General features: G+C 37.2%; 1 protein-coding gene across 6 annotated transcripts in view; it reads right to left on the reverse strand.

Annotated features, from left to right (window-relative positions):
- The window catches only part of STXBP5L (syntaxin binding protein 5L), a 212,417-nt gene that overhangs the window by 179,841 nt on the left and 8,103 nt on the right, over nucleotides 1-24,473 (reverse strand). For all 6 annotated transcript variants that reach the window (XM_076348424.1, XM_076348414.1, XM_076348405.1 and 3 more), the window contains exon 2: nucleotides 15,293-15,390. In XM_076348424.1, coding sequence (XP_076204539.1) covers nucleotides 15,293-15,390 — 98 coding nt within the window. The remainder of the gene's footprint in view (nucleotides 1-15,292; nucleotides 15,391-24,473) is intronic.

The following is a 24,473-nucleotide window of genomic DNA, read 5'->3' on the forward strand; positions in this document are numbered from 1 at the left end:
TTAGAAGAAATTTATAACCATGCATTACATTTTATAAGACTTCCTGACACTGGTAGATGCTTTTCCATTCTACGATACGAACAGCAGGAACCAATTCTAAGTCTGCAGGTGCCTCTATCCATCAGATATCTTCTTGAATGAATGAAAAGGTGTACTTATAAAGCATGCAAAAACTGCCCCATTAACAGTTCAGCATTTGTTGCATCTAAAAATAATGACGAAACAAAAATTAACAGTTACTCTGCTTAAAATAAAAGTGCTATGAGCACAATGTCCTGACCAGACCCTTCTTGTAACTACAGTAATTCTTGATTCTTCCAGTTCAGAAGCGCAGGTTGTGGAGGTTTGGGGGAGAAGGCAAGACTCATTAATTAAGAGAGACGGAACAAGAAATCATAGCTAGCAGGTTTCACCTGGGATGGAGAGGTCTTGGGTTCCAGCTCCTACTATGATCTGTGTATGCTATCCAGTGATTTGTTGATATAAAATAAATACATTCACTAAAGACAAGAGCTATGGGCCCAGACAGGCAGCATGAATTTAGGAGCTACTTTGGCACTACCAAATCTATCGGGTACCATTTGATCTTCCAGTGTAAAGTATCATTTTATGAAAAACTTGTATGAAACAAACACATGAAGCTGTTATGAATTAGATATTCAATCTGTCTTGCTAAGATAACATGATCTACAAAAATGAGAATAACTTCAAAAGTTTTAATTATTGCATCCAATCACTGTTCAAAATAAAATTTACAAACAGTCCTTGAGCACAGACTGGAGTGCAAGATTCCTACTTTAAATTACGTGACTAAATCATTAACCTATAAAGACACGGTTGTGCTTGCTTTTCCTGCAAAGTGGAACACTTTAAGGTGAAAAAACCTCACAGGTATATATGGTCTGGTAGTAAAAATGTTGTTGTGTCTAATGGGATGTGTAGGTTTAAACTTTTTGCTGAGAAAATTGAACTGACGCTCCCATATCTCAAGACAGTACATCCACAGTACAAGTCAGTGGATACAGGATGAGCACAAACTCTTAGAAGTAGCATCCGCCACTGCACTGTGTGTTCAGTCTGATCTTGTACACTTGCTCTGAGAAGATCTGCCAGATCTTAATCCTTTAACAGAGGTTGCTGGTGAAATGTCTAGTTGATTAATCATAGTAGTGCTCTATCAGGAGACAGATGCTGAGCTACTTGACACTCTTAGGCACTTGTGGGTGTCTACACAAAAAACACTTAAAGCATCTGAAGAGGCTGGGCATTTCCCAGGTTAGAAAACTCAGCAGAGGTGTTCAGAAGTTCAGCTTCAGTTTCAGATGCCTGAACTCCACTTAAATCTTGCTTAGGCACTCCAGTGCGGTTTTTGATACTACAGATTTCAACGGGGCTGTTCTTGTGAGTAAAGCAATGTACTCAGTCAGGTTATGTCCATATAGTGGTTTTATAAAAATCCCTCCCTTAACTTTTTAATTCTCCATGTAAGCAGATGTATCATTAAGAGTGTATACTCATATCTCTCAAGTGCTCACATGATTTCTTAACAAAACTATCTCACACATAAATTGGATGACTTGGTTCCTTCAGGGAGTAAATAAACAAAATCTCTCGCACCTTGAATGAGAAGATAAACAACCCTCACTAAACTGAAATCAGAGAACAAAGAAGTAGTCTATAACATTAGCATAATGCAAAGAAAATATTCTGCAGTCTTAATGAATAAGTAACATGAGAAATTGCTCAAACCTTGCAGAGAACAAGGAAGAAAAGGATAAAATGAAAATGTGAAAGAATGGTGAATTTGTCAAATCATTTTGGCTTGAAAATATTGGGGAAAAAATGTTGACATGTACAGCTTATAATTTATTAGAAGTTTAGTGGCTCAATTCATACCTGATGGATAACTCTCAAAAACCAGGAAAGACAGACAGTGCTACTCATGCCCTATTTATGTACTGCCGGTTAGGTTACTCTTCACAGTGGAATAAGACATAGATAAATAATCTCTTCTCTGCATCACCCTGACATTACTATTATCTTCTAGGAGTCTCTTATCAATACACTACAGGGAAACAAACATTACCTTGCTTTCTTGGTTTCATGAATGGTACCTAAACACTTTTCACTCTAGCACTTACTTCATTTTCTGTTTAAAAATGGCCAAATTCAAAGTTAAGTTTTAATTTAATTTTTATCTAAGAGACTGCATTCCTGGGTTTCAAAATGATGTCCCTCTCATGAATTTGGCCAATAAGATAAAAAGCTATGCAAATAATCTACTGATTAGCGTGTATGCCATCTGTAGAAGGAATATAGGACACTTCCCCTAAACAAATCACATATTTTAAATCAAGTTCCTCAACAGATAAAGTATTGATGTATTGTGTTAGCCACTCCTTAGCTCTAAGCATTTAACTTAAAGTGAAATCTCTCAAACTCTACAAATTAAGATTAATAAAACTGCTGTGAAAAAGAAAGCACTACTGTTATAATCTAATGGGAACATCTATCCACGACTGAAATCAAGAAATTATTTGAACCTCTGAACTTACATGGTGCAAATAATAACGGAAAAAAACAAAGATAATTGTTTTGAAAGACTAGATAGTAAATTCTAATCATAGGCTTCCAAGAGACTATATAGTTGAGTAAAGTAATTCACGTGCATGCCTACTACATGAATTTACTCAAATATTAGTATACTTCTACCACACAACACATTGATTCATCTCATAATAAAAGCACAGTGCATTTGAAATTGGTTTGTCTCAGATCAAACCAGATAATTCAGCCAATCCTTATTTATTTACTGAAGCAGTTGAAATATATAAACAAAATGTCATAGAGCTATCAATTTTGCATTGCAGAAAATACAGCTAAATAACAAAACAGAAACTCAAACTCCTCTAAAAGTCTTAGCATTTAAAATGCACCTGCTGTAGCTGCTTAAAATTTAGCAGTGTAATGGGTGATTAGGGCTTTAGTTTTCTTGGAGCAATCACAAAAAAAACCCAGAAATCAATCATAGTACAAAAGAATCAAATTCCAATATTTCCTTCTTATGTTATCTGTGAGTGTTTTTAGAGCTAATTTTGCATAGCAACACGTAAATATACCCAGAGACTTGCTAATATCTATTTAGTAAAATGAAAAAATCCCAGATACCGTTTACTAGAAATCACAGTTATTATCAATAATTAGAGAGAAGATTGTGAAATCCTGCTTCTGCTCAAGTCAGCAGTTTTACAATGAAAGCACGTTAAAATTACTAGATTTCCAGTCATCATTGTTTGAAAACCACAACTGTTCAAATAAACAGTATTGCAGATGTTTCGAGAAGTGTACTGAATCTGGCTGGGATGGAGCTAATTTTCTTCATGGCAGCCTGTATGGTGGTGTGTTTTGGGTACGTGACTAAAACAGTGTTGGTAACACATAAGAGTTTCTGCTATTGTGGAGCAGTGCTTGCACAGCATTGAGTTTTTCTATTTTACCCACTCTGCCCCCGCAGTGAGTAGGCTCGGGTACACAAGAGTTTGGGAGGGGCAGAGCCAGGACAGCTGACCCAAAGTGACCGAAGAGATACTCCATACCATACGACATCATGCTCAGCATGATGCTCAGGGAAAGAAGGAGGAAGCAGGGACGTTTGCGGCTACAGCATTTGTCTTCCCAAGTAGCTAATGGTTCCACGTGCTGAGGCCCTGCTTTCCAGGAAGTGGCTGGACATCTGCATGCTGATGGGAAGTACAGAATGAATTCCTTATTTTGCTTTGCTTGTGGGCACAGCTTTGCTTCACTTATTAAACTGTTGCTATCTGAACTCATGAGTTTTCTCACTTTTGCTTTTCCAATTCTCTCCCCTATCCTGCTGGGGGGAGTGAGTGAGTCGCAGTGTGCTGCTTAGCTGCTGGCTGGGTCAACCCACCACAAGAAACAATCAAGGAAAGACACCGTAACTGCAAAATCTGTAATGTAATACCAATGCAGCATGCCTGTAAAGCAAACATTCATAGACTAAGAAGGACAGAATTACAAAGGAAGGGACTCCTCTTTTATCAAAACCCAGCATCACTGAGAGTTGGCTTGCTAAGTTCACCTTAGCTTACAAGTATTTTAGTACAATGTTAGCACAATGGCAGACCATTCTTTAAACAATGTGTACTTTGTTTATTATAGTTAGTCTTTAAAGTAGTTATTATGGATGGTTTTATTGTACTGATCTTTGCATAACAACACGAAATCAGAAGAGGTGCCCAGGACATTATTGTAACAACACAGAGCATAATTCAGAAGCCTGTCACAGTCATACTTTGCACTCCCTTACACTGTGGGGCTAGAGCAAAAATTTGAAAGGTACATTCTTCAGCAGAAGAGCATGTGTCTTTTGCCATATGATTTCAGCTGCTGTAGCCATACACTTCCATTACCTTCTGCTGGTTAAGTTTTACTCAGCACTGACTAACCCACAAAGGATTCACCTTGCCAAGAGAAAACTAGTAACTTTCTGCACATCACTGTTGGTTATCTTCCTATTTTTAGTTATTTTGCCCCTGCCATATTATCACCTCTGATGCACCTAACCCATTAAAAAAGACACACTGAAGTTCCCAAAATCATCAAATGAAAAGATCCAAGTACCCATGTGCTTCACAAATAAAGTTGCTTTCCCAACCTACTGAAGCTGACTTCCTGATATTTCACACTGAAGGCATGATTCCTGTCTGATTTTGTTTCAGTTTCTTCCATTACTTTAAGAGGTGACTGATGAATCTGGCACCTGTACATGACATTATAGAATGTGATACCAATATTGGTTGTTTACTATGTGGGCAGAGGATCATTTTTGATTAGCAACTGAAAATTTACATATCTCCTTAGGAAAGACATTCATGCTGATAAAAGTGGATCTTAGTTGAAAATAGGTAGATAAGACTCACCATCTTGCATCATTCATGGCTCCTCTAGAAGAAATCTCCAGGAACACTGGTTATATCTACATTATAATAGGAGCAGAAGTTTGTGCTGAGACCTCTCACATTTTCAGTTTACTTGTTTCAGGGGGTTTCATTCAAATTTTACATTTGGTTTGAACATTAGTCCAAGAGGGACTTATCCCACAAACCTTTGCTTACTTAGTTACAGGCTATCTAGGGAGCACCACACTGGCCTTCAGGGCCTCTCTCACAGATGACATTAGCACTTCATTGCCCACGTGATTGCACATGCCACCACTGCCCAGATAAAGTCTTTCTTATTTCTAATTTTCTTGTTCCTGCTTGTACCATTTCTGAGCAGCACAATGGTACCTGCTTCCTGGCCTATGTCCCCAGTACAAGTTTGGATGATATACTCTGTGAGGTGCTTCAGAAGAGGAATGCAATTTAATCCTGCATCTGCAGAAGCTATGTTGGAAGTAAATTTTAATGAGGCCATCCTCCTGGACATCCTTTTACGTGGAAGAAGATAGGCAGAATGATTTTTTGGGAGTCCTTGCCACCATGATTGCTTCATGTATGACTGACTGGAGGTTCTGGTCCCAGAAAACAAGCTTGGATTTGTGGTACAGCATTATCCTCTAGAAGTGAAATGATCAGCAGTTAATGCAAAACTTTCAGATGTGGAGCAGAATTGCAGGGCCCCTCTGCTGTAAGCTAGTACCATGACTTCATCATCCTTTCATGTAGTTTTGGAACTGTTTTCAAGAGTGTCAATCACCCAGTGGAGCCTTGCAACTCCAACTCTTACTTTTTAGTTAGTAACCAGTTTGCAAAGAGTAAGTACACCAGCGGTGATTGATTGCCTCAGATACCATCCTTCAGACTATCTTCCTTCAAATAGTAATAGCAGGAGATACCAACAAAATCATCCAAGTTTGATCTCTGTGGGTTCCTGAACTATGAAGGGGAGAGCCAGTTCATGGAATCCATGTTTCCATCTAATGCATAACTCAGGGTTGCTATAACTACCCAAACCTCATGAACTACCACCTCATGCTATGCAAGCCTTGGAGGCCCACCTTTGTAGACTTATAAGCATCTTAACAGGCTTCACCAGAAGTCATGATATCTGTGCCTTACCTAACTCTAGCCTAAGAGCTGATGAAGACGAATGCCTTATTTATCATCAGAGATGGGATCTTTAAAACTGTTTGGGTGCTTGTCCACACCAGAATAGATGTTGCATAATCTCCATGCTGCTGGGTCATGAGAATATGCCTTCACAATGATGGAGCCCATTTCTGGTTTGACTGGCCCTTAGGACATGTAGGCATGAAGTCCAAAGTGCTTGTCTGAGTGCAAGGGGTTATGTATGAGACTGGGGGTTAATGTTCCCAGTTCTCTCCAAATCATAGGTGCCTGCTGTCCCTTGTAAAACCTCTGCAAGGACTCAGGGCAGCCTTTCCATTCAGACAGGAATAGTAAGGACCAGTTCTTTTTGAAGCACATTCTCCAAATGATCCAGGCACTGAGGATGGTACTCATGTACATGACTGAGGAGGGCTATGAACTTACTGTGTGTCCAGAAGGGGATTGAGTGAGTTGGTAGGAATGTGCTTAAGTGGTGATGTCTTCTACATATAAATTTCTAAACTACCTTTGATCTCCTTCACAACAACACTAAAAAGGAACAGGCTCCCAAAATTTCTGGGTCATTTCCCCTCCCTGTGCTCCCTCTGGATGAGGAGATTGATGCTATGCCTGTATTCTTTGATGCCGCCTAAGACTTGGCTGCTTCAGCTATTCACTTTCTGATAGCTCTTGATCCACAATCTCTTTTGGACAAGCTTGGTTTCTCCTATGATGCTCTTTTTTGATTCTTCCTTCTGTACTCATGTGTGGCTTTGAATGCTGTATCTGAAGCACTCGGGAAACATCTTGGTGCTTGACTCGAACAGTTTCCTTAGAAAAATATGTCATTCAGAGGCTGCTTTGCACAGGTCAGGAGAAAGGTGGAGATTGAAAGAATATTGCTTGTTTGCTGCCACTAAGAAAAGACAGGTCAGGGCTGAGGAATAGAAACATAAGAACTACAAGAACTGGAGTGAAACTAGGTCACAGTTAGGGAAAGATGGACTGAGCTGACCATGGATGAGGGAAAAGAACCCTAACCCAAAAGAACCTGTTGAACAACCCCAACTCTCTCAGCCTTTCTTCATAGGAGAGGTGTTCCATCCCCCTGATCATTTTCGTGGCCCTCTTCTGGACCCGCTCCAACAGGTCCATGTCTTTCTTATGCTGAGGGCTCCAGAGCTGGACACAGTACTCCAGGTGAGGTCTCACCAGAGCAGAGTAGAGGGGCTCTTCAAGGAAACCTTTCCCTCCCCCTCTCCTGAATGAGATCATAGTTTCTGTTTTGTCCATCTCCCCATTTTTCAGACCTCAGGAAAAATTATGCATTTGTCCTACACCTATACCTAGGCATTTGGCTGAAATAGCGTGCGACTGTGTCTGTCCCATCTCATACTGAACCACCACCATGTGGTTCATGTTCCTTGCTGCAGAAGATCCTCACAGCCAGATCTCTTTGGTTCCAGAAACTTCCAAAGATCTTCTACATTGGTATTCCCAATGCAGAGACAATTATTCAGAGTCATTGTAGCCTTTCTACCTCATGACGGGCATTCAACCCTCCACAGCTCCCTTCTGTCCATGGCCTCCCTCCATAAACAACATATGTGCAAGAAAGGCACCTAACTTTAAGAAATCGTCAAGAATTTAAATGGAATAAGTGCCTGTAGCTAGACAGAAATAGGTCTCTCTTCACAATGCTAAAAGAATCCTAGTGTATGTAGGTACCTATGTACTTTGGGTTTGCCTTTTTGCTAGATATTAGTTTTCTTAAGTTATTTGGAGAAATATCAATTCTCTCTCCCACCAAGAGTATTTGCCAGATAAAAGCAAAAGAAGAAAAGAGTCAAAATAAATAACTAAGTGCATAGTATGACTACAATTTTCTGTGTTTTAAGGATGTTTGCCAAATTTAGGTCATGGATATTTGTCTAAAAAAGATAATTAGCAGACTGGAAAGGAGGGCAAATCGATGTGCATTACTTTCTATGCATGACAACACTTCTGTTGATGACAGAAAGTTTTGAACAAAAAAGGTAGGGAAAGCTCTAAAGCTCACACACAGTCTAATTAAGTCACATCCCTTCTTTGAAATGGTTGACTATCACCACTAGTCATCATTTCAATATCACAGGTTTTTTTATTAAACTCAATAAAATTCTTGCAACAAACATGCAGAAAGCATTTTTTTTCAGGTAGTGATCATAAATGCAGTCATCAGCTTCAATTAAAATGCTGCCAGATCCATCCACCTGTATGCCATTTTTATGTGCATCACCAAATATATGAAAATCTATTTTTTCTTAGTAGATTTGTTTGCAGATGTCAGATTCCATTTTTACCTCCTGGATAAACACCAATTGAAAGTGAAGGAAGCCCAATACATTTAACTGTAACATACTTAACCTGTTTACTTAAAAAGCATGAAAGAGGCTTGGGAGACCAATGGACCCAAATTTATGCACAGATGCAGAGACCTAATATGTATACATATATGAGTGCACACATAACCAGATGCATAGTAATCTTAGTATAGATTTAAAATTCCCCAAACTCTGGTTCCGTCACATTTAATCATACAGGTAAATTTGAGTATTTCTATATATTTTATAGGTTTTTTTATTCTTGTAGATTGACAATTAATTCATTTCTGTAACAACCTATTTAGGTATCTATGCATATAAAAATACATATATGTATGTGTTGATTCCCAGGGGGATTTCTAAAAGAACTTATGTTAGGAGTACTGACTCTCAGTGAGGTTTGTGTTCCTGAATCACTCAAGTGCTCTGGAAAAATCCCAAATATATTCCACAATGAGATAAAGATGAAATGCATCAATGATTCTTCCAAGTCAAACAACAGAACCTTGGTTTTATGATCTTGTCTGTGCTCCCCCATTCCATCTGTCCAATAAATTACATAGAGTAAACAGCATGGAACACAGTTGGCTTATTTTAAGGATAAAGATCTACTCAAACCTTGTTTAGATTAAGAGACAGCAGTTCCAGGGAGAGTAAATCTGTCACACTTTATATTTAGATGTTATGCCATCCTTCTCACAGACCAAAACCTCAAGTTATATTCTCCTCTTTTCTTTTAAAGTACATCCAGCCTGATGTCAAACATTCTTTACCATACTTCCTTTAACCACTGTAAAATTCCATGCCTCCTCAGAACTCTGCAGGTGATGATTTAATTAGTGCTATTTGTTTTCTTTGCCTGATTTTTTTATAGAGCGCACAAACAGCCTCAGTTTTACCTCCTGGTAATAAAGCCTCTCTGTGTACATCAGCTGCTGAGGACCCATGCTGTTAAACAGAGCTATCTCAGGTTTAGATTTCACCTTCCCCTTTGCTTGGGATAGTAACTCTGAAATCAAATATATGATTATTGGCTGTTTCATAGAAAGAACTGAGATAATCTTACAGAATCATAGAATCATTTAGGTTGGAGAAGACCCTTAAGATCATTGAGTCCAATGGTTAACCTAGCACTGCCAAGTCCAGCACTAAACCATGTCCCTAAGCACCACATCTACACGTCTTTTAAATACCTCCAGGGATGGTGACTCAACCACCTCCCTGGGCAGCCTGTTCCAATGCTTGACAACCCTTTCAGTGAAGAAATTTCTTCCTCATGTCCAATCTAAACCTCCCCTGGCACAACTTGAGGACGTTTCCTCTCATCCTATCGCTAGTTACTTGGGAGAAGAGACCAACACCCACCTCGCTACAACCTCCTTTCAGGGAGTTGTAGAGCGCGATAAGGTCTCCCCTGAGCCTCCTTTTCTCCAGGCTAAACAGCCCCAGTTCCCTCAGCCGCTCCTCATAAGACCTGTGCTCTAGACCCTTCACCAGCCTTGTTGCCCTTCTTTGGACACGCTCCAGCACCTCAACGTCTTTCTTGTAGTGAGGGGCCCAAAACTGAACACAGTATTCGAGGTGCGGCCTCACCAGTGCCGAGTACAGGGGGACAACCACTTCCCCAGTCCTGCTGGCCACACTATTTCTGATACAAGCCAGGATGCCGTTGGCCTTCTTGAAGCCATGTTTTGTTTTTCACAAAATGTACTTATTAAAATAAGTATTGCTGTACTGTATTTGACATTCAAAAATCACCCTTGCTATCAAAGCATTGGAAGAAACATATAAAACAGGCCAGAAAAATTATTCCAAATATGATACTAAAGAAGAATCTCTCTTGAGCAGAGCCTGTAGAGTTTTTGTGATTTGCAAATGGCTTTACATGAAGAAGATTTTTTAAACGTAACCAAAAGATAGGCTATCTTCCATACCACTCAAAATTGAAAGGCTACATTTTGTAGCAAATTTCATAGACAATTGCATTCTGCCATAGCTGGATTTCTGGGATGCAATTTCACATAGTAAGGTAAGTCAGTCTGATAACCTGCTCCTTACTGCCAAAATTTCTATTTCTCCTCTATCTCCCCTCTGTCCAGTCCCAACTATGCACTCCTTCCAGTTTCCTTATGCATCATTCTGACTAGCACCAGAGGTAAGCACCAGATAATTCAGTTCACTAATCTGGCAAAAAGTAACACAGCAAAAAAGAACTAGTATTTTGCCAGATTGGTGAATTGCATTGCTTACGGAAACATCTGATGAGCACCAGAGTCAGAGCAAGGAAAGTGTCCGGACCGTGCAGCTAAGCGAAAGGTGGGGACAGAGCAACACTTCCACTTTCATGTGCTAGGGAGTCAGAATAATTTTGTTTGCTTAGGTATAAAATAGCTACTATATTGTCTGATAACATTGGAATACAGCAAGCTGTTATGTCTATTAGAAAGGCCTTGCATGTGTTGTGGATGGCTTACTTTTTTGCTCAAGCAACAAACAATGAAAATGAAGATTTGCATACCCCATAACCTGCATCCATGACAACATGAAGCCCATAAGTCTAAAGAATATGTATTAATTACAACAATAGACAACACTAAAACATGTCCAAAGACATATTACTAATTTAAGCCTGTTTGATGATGGATAAGCTTTCAGTGGTGGGGAAGCCATTCTGGACCCAGTAAGTTGTTTTCTTTGCACTGGATTTAAGACAAACTTTCTCTCATTTCTTAATAAGCAAAGATGATAATAGCTATAGAAGGGTCTCTTTCAGAATTTCTTACTGCAGCTGACCACCAAATAATCAGCAGCTCAATACAAAAATATGTAGATGCTCTATTCTATATGTTTGAAGTAGGTGGCTGTACTGGCTAAGCACATCTTTGATGCGATGGAAGAAGTCTAAAGGAAAGAACTCAGTGACTCCAGAAAGTACTTACAATGAATTTTAACGAGCATTTGTGAGCTGAAAAAATTACAATATAGAAATATGCATCCTGAAATCTGAGAGCAACATGCCACTTCTTCAGATCTGATACTGGAATAATCATTGCTAACAACACTGATTTTAATCTATTTATTCAGATCGAGAATGTGACAAACCCCCAGACTTTTCTTTTTCCTACGAAATGAGGTAGAGACTTAAGCCTGACCAAGTCTTTTAATTTCTCACCCCCTTGTGAGGGGTGAGAGCCTTGTGAGCCTCTCTACACAGAGAGGCTTTATTACCGGGAGGTAAAACTGAGGCTGTTTGTGCACTCTATAAAAAATAGATACAGAACCTTCTCTGATAGTAACCAGAGACTGCACACTTCCTTTTATTGTGTGTAACGTCAGAAGGTTCTCCAGACTGGGACTAGAGAAAAAGGATATGGAGACGATTAAGAAAAGGAATTCAATTTCATAGCCACTCTTTATCCAAATGTGTTTGCCTGAAGCAAGGATAGTCCAGGTAGAGTGGTATCAAGCAATGATCTGAGCAATGATCAAAGGTACGGGAGCTGAGAACAGGTTTCAAATAGGAAAAAAGTCCTCAGAGGTGAAATAAAATTTGCTGTGTTTAGGACAAAGGAAAAGAATGACCAGATGGCATAGCAATCGTTTCAAGAGTGGGGTTTTTGCCCTTTAGTTGCAGATTTTGTTGGTTTGTGTTGGTAATAGGAAGATACTCTTTCATCGATGATTTGCAGCGCACTCTCATTCTGTGGGCTGGAGCATAGCTGTCCCTACGAGGATCCAGTACCCAGCAGTCATCAGTGTAGGTAAAACCTGCATTGTTGTTTGAAGTTCCTTGAGAATCCCGCAGAGACTGCTAGGATCAGTAGAGCATAGCAACAGCAATTCCCATTGCTACAGAAGCTATAGCAGTTGCATCTAAAGCAGCCCGAAAAGAATCTAGGAGAAGACAAATTGACTGTCATACCAAAATGAACTTTCATTTATCTCTGTACCCCAATGGCAACTTATGAATAATATACTCTATTTCAGGCCAATTTAGCATAGTAAATTTCAGTACTGCTGCTGGATCACTTGAAATGATCACCTGAAGGCGTGATGTTAAACATTAATTCGCAACACAGAGGTACACGCTTCATTTTCTTTGGAAACAGCTTGTCTTTTGAGACTTGTTAACTTGTGACCAATAGAAATACCAATACTTTGTGAATCTTTTAGAAAGACAGGGAAGCAAGAATACCATTACGTGACTTACACTGGTCACAGGAAAACTTGTTCTACAGCATTACATGATTACTAAACATAAATTCTGTCTTGCTATGCCTTTGTGTTGCCCAACACAACAGAGTCTGATCCAAACTAGGCCCTTTTGGTGCTATCAATAAATAAACAAATAAATAATTGGGTGCATTTCTCTGATGGTAGCCAAATAGCCTGTCCTTTCACTCCATCCACAATACTGTTTAGAAGCATCAGCCAAACACAACGTTTATGTGGAACGAATTCCCTTTCTGTTACCTAACACATTCATGGCAGAATGAAATTGTGTGGCCCTATTAAAAAGTATTTTTACAGGATACTGTGGAAGACTCGGAGCCATTAAAATCTACACTTTTTTCAGTTTGCTTAAAAAAATTCTGTTATGAACTGTATTTTCAGGTGTAATACTAAATCTGTTACATCTTGACTTGAATTTTATTGCCTGATTTCAACAATTACAAATGGTTGCAGCAAGACTGGCTTAAACGAGTGGTGTTCCGTGTGTGGTCCCAGGCCACACTGATTACTGTCCAGCCTTGTGTACAAATGCAAAGTTATTAGTCCACAACTAGGCTTTTTATGTAATAGGTTCTGTGAACCTTTGAGAGCCAAGTGAAGAAGCCTTGGTTAAAACGAAGAAATAAGCAATCCCTTTCATGGCACCCTCTGCCTTCAAAGCACAGCTTCCATTAACTCAGTGCTCAGTTAAGCAAACCAGGCTCTGCGCACCTAAGCTGAGCAGCATTTATGTTATGCGATGATATCTCTTTAAAAAAAAAAAAAAAATCAAATTCCCTGGTAATCTTGATGCTCGTTTGATTCAGCTACTAGAACTGGTACACAATTTTCTGTGAATGAGGTAGGGGTTTGCTAGCAAAACTGGAGAAGGGATATTAAAGGGAAGGGTGTTTTGAAAAACATTCTTCTCCCTTCTTCCTCTCACCCTTTATTATATATCTTCTATGGAAATGGATTGAGAGTTTTATATAAGGTTACGGATATAGCTAATTTTCCACTGCATGTTCCATTCCTGTGGCAGGGGACAGGCAGGTTTAACTTAATTCTACATGAACCTGTATTAATTCAGGCTCTGTACCTGCATTTTTCTCAAAGGAGGGATTTAGAAAGGTATAGGATGCCAAGCCAGTAACAGCACTGCTCCTACAAAAGCCAAGTTGCTGAGATGGAAAGAAGAGATGGGCTCGGGAGTCAATCTTCTGCAAGGTCTTCTTCCTGCATCTACATTACCCATGAAATTCCCAGTACCCCCACTCATAGAAGATATCAGTGAAGTTTCCAGAGACAAAGCTCCAGCTTTCTAACCTTGCATACCTCCCAAAAGAAGAAAGCATGACTACTAGACTTGCACTTTCCCAGAAGTGCACAAATTCAAGGGGATCTTCCTCTTTGTAACCGAACAGAATATATTCAGTCTACTTCATATAGGTAAATATATAGAACTATCACAGCAAAGCTTGTCGCATAACTAGAGGTTTAGTTGGGTCTTGTGAGAAGTTCTGGATCAGACAGAAAATGAGGCTTATGAAAACACAACTGTTCAGAATAAAAGCACCCAAGAATGGAGGAAACAAAGTTTTAGTCATGTTACGTGAAGCACAGACTGGTTCTCCAGGAGGAGATTTTTCTTTACTTTGTAACCTGCCTTTGGGTTCATTAGGTTTATAGTTACCTTGGGAACAATGGTAGCAAAAGAACCAGGAAAAGATTAGATTGGTATTTTATACAGCATTGTCCCCTACTTTAAACCCAGAATTTATTTAGCTACAAAAAGGTTGTAAAAAATATTTGTTTATTACTTCCATATCCTGTAACTTTTAAATCTTCCTGTAATATTCTTTCCTCTATTTTCCTTACTTTATATGTATTTTCACCAAATTTGAATACATTTGAACCATGACAAACTAAGAAAATTATGCAGATAAACATTTTGAAATACATCACATTTAAATATTCTCAGGGTTTGTTTTCAAATTTTCATTACATTTATATTTGATTTATTTTGTATAGAATTCTAACTTAACATTCCTACTGTAAAAAAAAAAAATACATAAAGCGCTGGCACTGATGTACCTTTATAATTAATGGAGGGAAACAGGCACTTTTAGAGTGTTTCACCTTCTCCTCCAGGAAGAGATGAATTCTGCCCTAAAATCACTTGTTTCCCACCATTCACTTGGAAGAGTCTAAACAATATCTCACACATAGATATCTACAGTGAAGATGTCTACAGTTGGCTAGCTGCATTGCAGCAATGAATTTATTTATTGCCAGCACAACATTAACAACTTGCTCATTACCACTTTTTAGACTACCTTTACATACTGCAAAGTGTCTACTTTTCATGCTGAAAAACAAAAATTAATTCTGGTTTATATTAACCAATGTATGCCAAAACCATATGCCAAAAACTCAATCAAAAATTTTTCTTTGGACACCTTAAGGACCTAATGGTAATTCCTCAACACCACACCCTTTTCCAGTCCATCTAGTAAAGCAAAATGAAGTAAAACATAACAACATGAACTGTTGTTACCTTACCTGAGTACTTGTAGATGATGATTCACATCACTGTATTAAAAATACATAGAAATGGTGTAAATTCTGAATGAGAAAGGATACATTCGTATGGCTCCTGTTCTTGTTCCAATTGCCAGAACTTTCTGAACTGGGTCAAAAGCTAAGGCAGTGGGTAGATAAGGAAAACCATGGCGAACCGTCTGAAACAGAACAAATGAGCAAAGTGATTGAAATGTAACCACAGATAACTGCATGTCTGGTTTATGTTATGCGTATAGGAAGAGAATCTATATTTTGCTGTATGTTGTAGTATTTGCAATACATTTGAAGAAAAGTATTTAAAAAGATAAAGTATTTTGAATACAGAGGTGAATTTCATTCATGTCAATTTCTAGATATGCTCTTTACTCAGTAATATTTTAAATGGTTTTGTTGTAACAAAGTAGATTGCAAAGTATATGTCAATATACAACTGGTATATATTGCTCATATGGTATACTGAAAGATAACCTCAATATGCAAGGCATCTGAACACATAATATGCTTTTAAAACACTGTCACAGATAACCTCAGCCTCAACAGCTTCAGCAGAAAGAAATGGAACATGTCCAGGGGAAGATATCCAATAAACCAATAAACTGAATTGAGTTGACGAGGTAAAAATCTTTAATATCAATTTAAAAAACAAAGATGCCAGAGAAGGTGTTCTCAAAATGAGCAACGGAACCACTCACCCTTTCTTAATCTTTATTTATAATACTATGCTTTTAATTCTAATTTTTGCAGACATACCTTGGGGAATAAATGAACTGAGCATGAGGCAACGCATCCCTGAGTTTGAAGGCTGCCTCAAATAATATTTTAAGTTATCTTAACCTGGAGGTGATGACCAATATGACCTGCCTGATTCTTGAGGAAGGATCTGATGAGGGAGAACACTAATATAAGAAAAAAGATGGAAAATAACTAGACTAGACTATACAAATACACATAAAAATGGACTGTAATTCATCTTGTGTGTGTGACTGCTTACCTAGAATTGGGTAACAAATAATATCTTTTTTTAATATAACAATGTTTTATAATATTTAATATAATATTGTACTCTAGGATTGACTCATTTTTTAGTATATGGTTGGGATTAGAGAGGAATTACTTTGAACTGAATGAAATTTAAACTTTTTAAGGTATTTTTTCTTCCTTGAAATTATCTTGTTCACGAACTGTGTCTGCTGAAGCATTCAGCAGTCCCTATGGAGCAACTTCAACAAAAGGGATTCCTTAATTGCAGACCTGTTGAGTAAAAGGCAGCTGATGATTTCTACAGCTGTATCACTCCAACTCTTCCATTACAGCTGGAAACACTTCAACTGATATTCACAAGTAGTTTGGGAACAACCAAATGTATGTTTTTCAGCAAATAACCATTGCTTTAAAAGAAATCTTACTCATCTCATATCTTAATTATTGCTGATGAGGGATGTCTTTTAAAAGAATGTCTAATTATTAGTTTATCGACGGCAAAAATCCAGAAGCACATGCTACTTCAGTAAGCTGTAGAAAAGTAACTCACTTCTTATGTTGATGTAGACATTTATCAAAGATGTCCACAGCTCTGTTTCTGGTTTGGTTTGCTTTGTGTTTTTGGTTTTTGGGGTTTTTTTAACCTTCTTATCTTCTCAAGAGGTAGGGATTACTCAAATATAAAATTTTTTATTCTGACATCTAAGCTGGAACTAGACTTACATACTATAAAAATGGTTTTACCTCTCATGTCAGAAAAACATCAGGAATTATGAATTGTATTTTCTAGTGTGTTGAATGTTTGGCCTAACTGCATTACTAATTTTCTATTATATTTGAGATTTCTGTATTCCTGTGAATAAATGTTCTTCCTTATCTGAAAAAACACATATTGCACAAATGATCTTTTTTGTTATTAATTTTTAGAAATCCTCTCTATAATAAAGCTTTAATTTCTAGCAATTCCAATCACAGTAAGTTTTTCTGATGTTTAGCTATGACTGGAGCTTTTAGTACTATTTTTTTAGATCTAAGAATGCAAAGATCAATATTTTTAAAGACTTACTTGCATTCTTGCCTATGTATTTAGCATCTGCTTTGTATTTTCAGTATTTCTGCAATCTACAGTCAGACTTTTCATTTGGAAATTTTAATTTGGTCCTGTTATTGAGACAGAACTATGCTTGAGAAGCACAGTGATGCACATCTTTTCAGGATCATAGTTCAGTAAAAAATCTTGAACTCTAGGATTGACTCAAAAGTGTTATTTCTATTTTATAGCCATTTTCCAAATTTGAGTATTTACACTAATTCCAATTGGGACATTCTTGTGAGTGCAAAATTCGGGCATTTGTAGAATAAAAAAAAATATTGAAGTCTATTGAACATCCAAGTAAATGACAATTTTCAAGTAAAATATTTACATTTATTAGGACAAAACCAGTTTGGAAGGATACTGTACACAGTTAAGGCAGAAAAAGATGTCTTTATGATTGAGATTTTGGCACAAATTAGAGCAGCCTCAGAAGTGATTCTGAAGATCAAGCCTATTCAACAGAAGAACAGGGACAAACTGAAACACTTCAGACCCCCAGACTCTTGTCCTCAGCCTTGGTCCAACACCCTTCTATTTCCAAGGACTGGGAGAAAAATTGATATGAAAAGCTAGCACTTGAAGTAGATTTTTCAATTACGCATTGATAAAGCTAGTGTGAGCATACGCGTAAGAATGAGTAATGATTCTAGAACTATGCCTGGGCTTCCTTACAGCATTTACCGATACAGATGATGAAGAAGCGGGGAAGGCCACAAAATTAACTTGATCCTAGGGTGACAAAAGAAAAAAGTATGTTCCTACTTAATCTGAGTTGTGTCTAGTGGGCACAATATAGACCAAAACTATCAATGGTGAGCAGAAAACACAAAACAAAGATCTTTTTTTCCAAAATTAAACTATCTCAATAGCAGGCAAAAGCAGGAAAAAAAAAGTATCCTAAAACATCACTCTGTGTTCAAAAAAAATATAGGACCTACCTATCCTGAATGCCCTAAGAAAGAAGGTAAAAAAAAAAAAAAAAGGGAGAGAAAAAGCAGACAGCAGATGGAGCCAGGACTGCTTTTCTCCACATTATCCAGCTTTCTTCTATGTCTCCTTTTCTGGCATGCTGTCTCTATAGGCAGTCTGTGCTCCCTAGGCCATACAGTTTATGTGCAACGTGTGAAATAATTTATTTGAAACAGAACAATTACAAATGCAGCTACAATTTCAGCATAAATCTTTGTTCAGCCTTGTTATTCTGTTTTAAATTCTCTTTTAAATCATTTTAAGCAAATATTCTTACGGTGAATTGCATGTATATATCATTGAAGTAATATTTACACAACCAATTTACCTATATGAATATAGGAAATTGATTATTTGGGCTTGCTAGTATTCTACCAATGAACATTTTAATATGCTGTACAGAACATAAGAATCTCTTTCTGTCTAAGATACCATGATATATTTCATTAGCTGAAAAAAGAAAATCGCACTAGTAATAATATGCAATATCCAGTATAATTGTTCACATGGTGTATAATGCAATTTTTCAGTATAAGAGCTTTTCTTAACTTTTGTTCTATGGTAGTTTATATTAGACTGCAAAGACACCATTTTTTCAAAGTGATTTTTATATTCTCTAAATAGCTCCAGAAAATACAGAACTAAACTCAATTTTAAACTGTATCAATTAAGTAATAGGGCTTATAGTAAAAACTGTTCCTGCTAACTTGCATAAACTTAAGATTTGTAACTTTTCTACTAATATTTTACAGATACCCTGTTTTGTGTAACACCTGACAGCAAAACTGATTTACTTAGGTAAATAATTTTTTAGAAGATGTCTATTCGTTAAAATTGAACTATGTAGTCTAAGTCTGTGACTCAGGATGCAGAATCTGCTTCCAAATTGCGACCAACATGCCACATGCAAAAATCTCATTGAAGCAAGTAATTGATTGGTTTACAGAATAGAGGATGAAGTGTTGACTGAAACCTATATAGCCTCTTACTCAGCTATGTAGGAAATTTAAAATGTCAGTGATTACAGCTTTCACCAAGGTTGTAGTGGCGAAAATGGGTGCTTATAAAGATGAGCTGCCATGCATGATATCACTATAAGACCACGACATCCCTCATTTATAGGCTTCTGTGCCTGGAATCTCTGATTGGTAAGACTGCTCCCTGATCAGGAAAGATGGAAAGAGGACAAGATATCAGTAGGTTTCCAACCTAAGAAAATTATACAGGAGGGATACATTTTTTATTAGTTAAATTTTCTTTTTTCAAAGGAATATTTTTTGTAAAAATCCCAGCTTAGTTAAAACTGTCCAAAATTTCAAACCCAAGCCATGTATTCCATTTAGCTCTTAACCTACATTAGGAACCAGGGCTTCTGAGCATGTTCACAGGATATTCTAAAAACTACCTATTTTTCTTTTTCTTCGATAAAGATACCCATAGATAGTTCTTTTACCATGTGTAAAGCTTGAAACAGTCATATGGAAAAAGCCATCTACAAAAGAGACTGGAGCTGTAGACTGGGAAGGCTGATGGTTGTCCCTGGCAAGATGGTAAAATAAAGACTAACTGAGCACACGGATAGAGATCATTGCAGAAGCCAGCAGAGTTTCTACAATGGGAAATCCTGTCTGACTAGTTCTCCCTAATTCTATGAAGCCCTCAGCATGCATGTAAATAAAGGGGATATGAATATATGTAAGTTTTCCAAAAACCTTCCAATAACATTCCACAGCAATGTTATTAAAGAAACAAAGTTGTCATGGGACTGAAGAATAGTTTTTTCATGGACTGAAAGCTGGTTAGGTAACAGAAAACAAAGGATAGGGTTTAATGGATTTTTACCATGAAGAAAACTCACAAGTAGGGTACTCCATAGATGAGTGCTTGGACCAATTTGATTAATCATGTTTAATGATCTATAAAAGGTAGCGAACACTGAAATCTCCAAGTTCATAGCTGATAGTAAGCTCCTTTGGATAGTGAAATTCAGTACCAATGGTGACCAACTCCTGAAAGATGTCATTAGCCTGAGTAAGCGGGCAAGAAGGTGACAAATGAGCTTCAGTGTGGATAGATGTAAGATAAGGCATCTAGAGGGGGGAAAAAAAAAATCTTAACTAGGCTTACACAATACTGAATTTGGAACTAGCATTTACAACTCAGGAAAGTGATTTTGTGGGCATGACTGGCATTCCTCTGAAGTCTTTGGTTTAATGTGCAGCAGCAACCCAAAAAGCCAAGTAATGTTGGACATCATCAGGAAGACTATAAAGAATAACACAGACGGCGTAATTTTGCTGCTGTATAAAACCTCTGTGAGCCCATTACTTGAGTACTGCATGCAGCTTTAGTCTCCACATCTGAAGTAGTCAAGTCAGAGCTGATACAGGGAAGGCAGCTAATGCTCAAGGTGATGGACACAAGCCTTATCAGGAAAGACTAAAAGGGATGCGACTTCAGTTTGGAGAGGAGAAGGCTTGTGGGGGGATATGACTGAGATTTACATAATCAAGAGAGTGGGTAAGCTAGATGTGGAACTGTTATTTGGGAAAACCACAGAGCCATTCAAAACAAATGAAATATTAGTTTAAAACAGAAAAAGAAAATACTTTTTGACACAACAGGTAATGATCTTCTGAAACTTGCCACCATAGGAGATTGTGAAGGCTGACAGTATCTGCAGGTTCAAAAAGGCATTAGACAAATTCATGGACATTATTGATAAATGGATTCTAAAAGGACTGGCTAAGGATACGCTCTCTGACATGTCCAATCCAGTGATGGTGGATGATGGGAGATTAGCAAGGGAATGGACTGCAGAAAGTGATCTAACTTATTACTCTCCCTAAATGACATATTCTATTGCCACTGTCAGAGACTGACTGCTGGGCAATATGGACCATTGGTTTGTCTCAGCAGGGTATTTCTTATGAGCTTATTATCTTCACCAGCTGCAGTACCTCTGAGAAAGGGAGGAAAAGGAGATCGGTATTGGTGGAGAGAAACACAGTAGAGAAAAAACATGGAAAATGTGGGTACACAAGGGAAAAAGAGAAGTGTTACTGAAATAGGGAATACAGGGGCAGGAAGAAAAGATGTGCAGGGAACAATCAGATTAATAAAAAAGTTTCATAATGTTTACATACACAACTTTTGGCATAGAAGAATAATACTTTCAGCAATAGACAAATTTGTTTTGTCTTTTAATTTTTAAGTTACAAAACTTACTTTCTTATAAAAGGTCACTTAATAAGCTATGGTAGAATTTTGAGAAAATATCTGTCCTGCACATAAGTAGACTTCAAACACAACCTGAATTTTAACAGTTTAGTTTCACAAGTATTATACACTGATAATTATATTTATATGAAAAAATCAGATATATTATAGTACTTGAAATGAACTGACTTGTATATTACACATTTTTGTACTATGAACATACGAAACTTTTTTCGTTTGGAAGCAGCTTAATGTACTTAAAAAACCTAAAACATAAGGTTGCAAAAATTAGTATCAAGTCTATATTTTTAATATGTATTGTTTTCACTCTACTATTTTTAAAAAGTCTGTATGCAGACCATATGACTGTTTTTTGAAACATGCGAGTTCTACCACACATTACATATTGTTTTCAATTTCCTCATATTGCTTGGCCCTGAAAAGAAAGTACATCCAAAGGCATCTTCCAGACAACTAATTTAAAAAAATAACTAATGAAAATGAAGAAGAAATCTTGCAGTTCCTCATTAAAGTTCCTCTTTTCATGACAAAAATCTCTGCAGAAACTTCAGAGATATGTTTTTCCACTGTCATTTTCATTTCTGCAAACTGGATGTTAAAGACTATCAATCAAGGATGGTCCTATTCGCATATGATTCATATTGATACAAATAGCCAAGTTCAGTGAACCACAGGGGGAAAATAAGGCCTTCTGAATTTCAAAAAAGCATTCTCCTCATGTTTGTTCTTTGAAATATAGTGTATCAAAAATACAAAATTAATATAATTCAGACAGAAAAATCCACAAATAAATAAAATTACATTGATCCTCAAACTGCATTATTCCCAATTCACAGCACAGGTGAGGTTGGGAGGGAACTCTGCAGACTGTCTAGTCCAACCCCCCCGCTCAAAGCAGAGTGGTTGGATTTTAATCTTACTTGTTTGATCTATTTAAATCAGCATTGCTGTGGCCAAGCAACCGCCTGACAACTACACCATCTTGCCACATCTATCACAGCACTGAGTTCCAGCATAATAAGTTAATAAAATAAGTTACAGGGTAATACATGAATATAATCATCCCAAGGTAGGTATTATTCCCTTCAGAGAAATCCTAAGTTCAAGAGAAGACATTGTATGCAAAATGATTTCACCTCTTCCCTTCCCATTCTTTCTAAAAGAACTCTACCAAGCTAAAAAAAAAAAAAAAAAACAAAACCACACACCACACACACAACAAGGAGACAAATATACAAAAAGGGAGGAAAATGGAACACAATGAAGGAATTGCATCCATTGTTCAGTAAATATGCTATAACAGACTTCCCACTCTTGCCATTTAAACTGGCAAGAAGAAATAGGGCATCAACTTATACAAAAATGCCATGGACTTTAAAGCCAAGGCCAAATACAGTTTTATTAATGTAAAATAATAAAAAAATCCCCCAACCCTAAACCACTGATTTCAAAGCTCAATTTGGCCTATCTCCTTAAGCAAGACTTCTGTCCAAATGGGGAATCATTATAGTCAAAGTAATTCAAATAGTAATTCATATTGATTTTGTTGTTGGTTTTGCCTCATTTAACCATATTACTCTAGAACTTGAAATAGTTTGGTTCAGAATATTGTCTGTCTGACAGACATCTGTTTTATGGATATTTACAAGAATTGTAAAATCATTCAACATATCTGATAACCCTGAAAGGAAAATATTTTTGTCTTCACTATGACTGTGGATGCAGAGAATAACATAATTTCATAACTTTAATGAGAAATAAAAAAAAAATAATCCGTTTTTATTAAAGTTACACCAGACCAACATAGCAATAACTAATTAATTTTGCATGTCTTCCCATTTTTGGATTTTCTGGAACTTTGCTACTTTAGGCTGATTATGTCCTGTTCTGTTATGGCTGATTGTGGTTACTGTTCTGAAGTAATGTTTTGTTTGCTGCTTTCAGAATATTTTAATTTAAAAAAAAAAAAAAATCAGCCACATTGGGGAATTAAAAAAATGTTGCAAGAAAATTCCGTGCTACTACGATAGAAGAAAATTTTGCTACTATGATAAAATTCTTAAAGATTTGGGGGGTTTTTTTTGGAAAAGCTTTAGAAACACAGTGTTAAAATGCTACTTTGATGAGATAATCTGTATTATTGGTGTATACCTGTGGAAATCTTCTATTTTGCAACGTAATTTGGCATTCCTGCATACAAATGCTATGACCAGATTTCATTACTAGCATTTACAACATTGTTTACTATTTATTACTAATTCATAATTAATCTTCTCCTACCTTCTTTCTGTATGCATATGATATGCAATTTGAGGACTTTTCTTTCTGATGTTGAATCGAGAATTTAACCTGGAGATATTGGCCAGCATCTCACCTCACGTATGGTGAAAATATATTCCAAATGAAACGGAGATATTTTGTGGCAGCTTTTTGCCCTCTAACAGCAGTGAAATCCAGCAGATCTTGCACATTACTATCCCCCACTGCATTGCCCATAATGCTACCAAGGGCATAGCTCACAGACACAAATGAAGACACTATATCTAAAGATCATAAGAATCAGATCTTTGTTTACATAACCACATGCCAGTTTTCCTGCCTTTGCCTCATTCAGCGAGCATTTAAAAATACATGTAGAGACAAACCAGGGTTTTTTGCACCCACTACAATTAGCTTTTATCCACAGCTACAACAGAATGTATCTGTAATACAACTGATGCTGGACAGGTGTAACTGAAAGCACATTTCCATCCTTAAGAGATACAATAGATGGAATGGGATGAATGAAACAAAGATGAGCATTCATAATTTATTTAGTGTGACTTTTTGTGATGTCCAGTGGATAATGCAGAGATTCTCTCACAGGAACCGTTGCAAAGAACACACACAGAATACCATCCATCCTTCCCATATGTTGTGTACTGTTCAAACCAAATGTGATGGAGGACAGGAACA

The sequence above is a fragment of the Aptenodytes patagonicus genome, chromosome 1 (assembly GCF_965638725.1).
Source record: "Aptenodytes patagonicus chromosome 1, bAptPat1.pri.cur, whole genome shotgun sequence".
Classification (NCBI taxonomy): Eukaryota; Metazoa; Chordata; class Aves; order Sphenisciformes; family Spheniscidae; genus Aptenodytes; species Aptenodytes patagonicus.